At 51.3% G+C, this 3,036-nt stretch overlaps 1 protein-coding gene across 1 annotated transcript in view; it reads left to right on the forward strand.

Annotated features, from left to right (window-relative positions):
• Positions 1-3,036, forward strand: part of TG (thyroglobulin) — a 233,195-nt gene that overhangs the window by 58,164 nt on the left and 171,995 nt on the right. The window contains exon 26 of the mRNA XM_029923329.1: positions 1,793-1,984. Coding sequence (XP_029779189.1) covers positions 1,793-1,984 — 192 coding nt within the window. The remainder of the gene's footprint in view (positions 1-1,792; positions 1,985-3,036) is intronic.

A 3,036-nucleotide genomic window follows, 5' to 3' on the forward strand; every position in this document is an offset into this window, starting at 1 on the left:
GGGCTGAGAGATAGCCCTACGGTCCAGGGCCGTCCCATGGAGCTCTCTGCAGTGATGAGAACATTCTGTAAACACTGGCTGTCCAAAGTGGCCACACGTGGCCACCAGCCCTTGGAAAGGGGCTACTGCAACATGAACCTCGGAGAACTGAAATAGACATTAAATAGTCACCTATGGCCAGAGACTGCGGGGCTGGCCAGCAGGGACGGCTCCGGGGGGCCTCAAGCTGGTGGCCAAGGCAGACATTGTCTCAAGTGGCTTAAATACAGGGCGAAGGATGCTGGAGCTTTGAGATCGAGGGAAGGAGAGATGAATTCTAACTGTAAAAATCAGGGAGATGGACCTTGCAGTTAAGGTGGGTTTCCGTGAAAAGGATGGGCTGGGGCTTTGCAGGCTCTGCCAGTGACAGCGCGGTCAGGCGGAAGGGGCGGGGCGAACCAGTGTGAGGGGCAGACGGTGTGGTTTTCTGGCGACCTGGAGAATACCTGCTGAGCGTCAGCCTGCTGAGCCAGGCTCATTGCTCACCCCGTTATTTCTGGTCTATCTTGTCATCTACTCAACACCCATGGGGATGACATACTGTCATCCCCATTGTGCAGTTGGGGAAAGTAAGGTTCTGAGGAGCTGCAGGGATTTGCCCTCAAATCTGTCTCATCCCAAAGCTGTGCTCTTGGGTTCCTCACGGTAAGCCTGTCCACTCCTTCCAGGGGGAAGTCGGTCCAGTCCTGGTGAACAGCTGGATGGAGGGGAGGCCAGGGTGAGGAAGGGCCCAGACTCTGGCGTTCCCTCGGCCACCCTCCAGCTGTGTAGGCCCAGGCGGGACCTTTCACTCATTAAGGTTGTCTTTCCGCACATGCGAAAGGGACATAATCAGAGGATAGACATTTTGGCTGTAGATCTATATATATCTCTCCCCGAAAAATCTCGTCTTTGCAAAATGATGCTCTCAAAATAACAGGGCTTATGCGAAAACTGGAGTTAGGGACGGGCGACACCCAACCCTTGCCGTTTGTACCCAGACAGAAGCTATTGCAATCTAATTTAAAATGCTAGCAGAAATTTTAAAAAGACATTGAATCCATCACACAGCAATGCTTCAGTGAATGTGAAGAGAGTCACATAGCTTGACGTGGGAGGGAGAAGGGAAGGGGGGTGGTCTGCTGAGTTAGGGAGGGGAAAATTGGAACTGTCACTTTGAAGGCAGAGACGGTGGCCGGAGGAAGACCGTGGGCCATATGCACTGGGTACCTAACTACGGCCCCGCTGTGTCTGTGTGTGCTGTTGCACCGGCCGTTCGATGGCGAGGCATGACATGCGGATGAAACCATAGACCACCCGGTGTGACTTCAGCATTGTGGTGGCACAGCTTCTCACCCACCAGGAGTTGTAGCCCTGGAAATGCATGTGGTGGCAGAGCAGGCTGAACTCAGCCTACAGGGCAGCGAAGATGAAATGAGATCATGTACGCAAATCATGTGTCGTGGTGTCTGTGCACACCATTGGAGCTCCATAAATGTTTGCCGGTAATAGTAAAAACAGTAATACATGTCACTTCTCCACACATCCCCTTCAGTGCTGCAAAGGTGTGAGAGGCGTCTGTCCAGGTCTGCTGGTTTGGGGCTTCTGGGCCTGGGGAGCTTCCTGTTCCGGAAGTTTCGTGGTGCAGAGAGCATCTCATCTTGGACTTGACACTGGCCCAACGGGAGGGTCCATTGTCACATGACCGGTAAACTGTGGTGGACTCTGAACTGTTTTCAGATCTTTGATAGTTTGGTTTCTGCCGTTTCCCCAGGCCAAGAATTCAGCACAGCGAGTCAGAAGAGCTTCGAGCCAACGGGTTTCCAGAACACACTCTCTGGAATGTATAGGGCCATCGTGTTCCCAGCCTTGGGAGCTGACCTGATGGGGGTCCATCTCTTCTGTCTTCTGGCGTGTGACCGTGATTCGTGTTGTGACGGCTTCATCCTTTCGCAGGTCCAAGGAGGTAACTGCAGTGGCGGTGAGGTTGGGGCCTCCGGCACAGGTCCGACAGGAGCGAGTAGGGTCGCAGAAGCCAGAATGTACTGTGTGGAGATGGCGTGGGGAGTCACAGCTCGAGGGGACCACTTAGAAGACCTGCAGGCTGCACTAAAGGGAGGCTTTATTCTAAGGATAATTGTAAGCTATTGAAAGTATTTTTTAAATTAAAAAAAATTTTTTGAGAGAAAGAGTGTGAGTGAGGGAGGGGCAAAGAGAGGGGGAGACACAGAATCTGAAGCAGGCTCCAGGCTCTGAGCTGTCAGCACAGAGCCCGACACGGGGCTCGAACCCACAAACTATGAGATCATGACTTGAGCCAAAGTCAGACACTTTACCAATTGAGCCACCCAGGCGCCCCTAAAATTCCTTTTATTAGGCTTAATGCTCTGTGATTATATAATGTGCATTCATGTCAGTGTTTAGATATGCAGAAGTATATACAGAGAGATACTATACTTACACATACGCACGTAAGCATGGGCATACGTGTAAACACACGTATGTCAGGGAAACCCCGCAGTTCAAATCACGGATGCCTTCTGCCGAGGATTCCACACTTTCCCCAGATGCTCGATCCCTCACCAAACCATATGGTTTTCCAAGTTGGAAGGTTCATTTCGCTTTCCTCAGAATCATCTACAGAAGAATTATTCCATCCCATGGACCAGCAAGCCCACAAAATCCCTTTTTCCATGACATTTCTGGCTAGCGGCGGGCCGGCTTTTTCCTCCAAGTGCAACCTGTGATCCGTGAATTATGTTCCGCTGACCGACCCCCTCACATCGGCTCTCCTCGAGACACACATCAAACATTGAGGCAGATATTTCTCCCAGTCTTGTCTGATGGGCAGATTTGGAGCTTTAAATTATAAAGCTCTGATGGCCAGAAACAGACTCCTGCTACATCCTTTTACCGCGGTCTGGAAAGTCATGTAACTTTTCTGGTAGATTCCCCCTTCCCCCTGCCTCACTGGCTTTGTCCACTGATTATTAAGGATAATTCATGGGGCTTCTGTAC

The sequence above is a fragment of the Suricata suricatta genome, chromosome 15 (assembly GCF_006229205.1).
Source record: "Suricata suricatta isolate VVHF042 chromosome 15, meerkat_22Aug2017_6uvM2_HiC, whole genome shotgun sequence".
Taxonomy (NCBI): Eukaryota; Metazoa; Chordata; class Mammalia; order Carnivora; family Herpestidae; genus Suricata; species Suricata suricatta.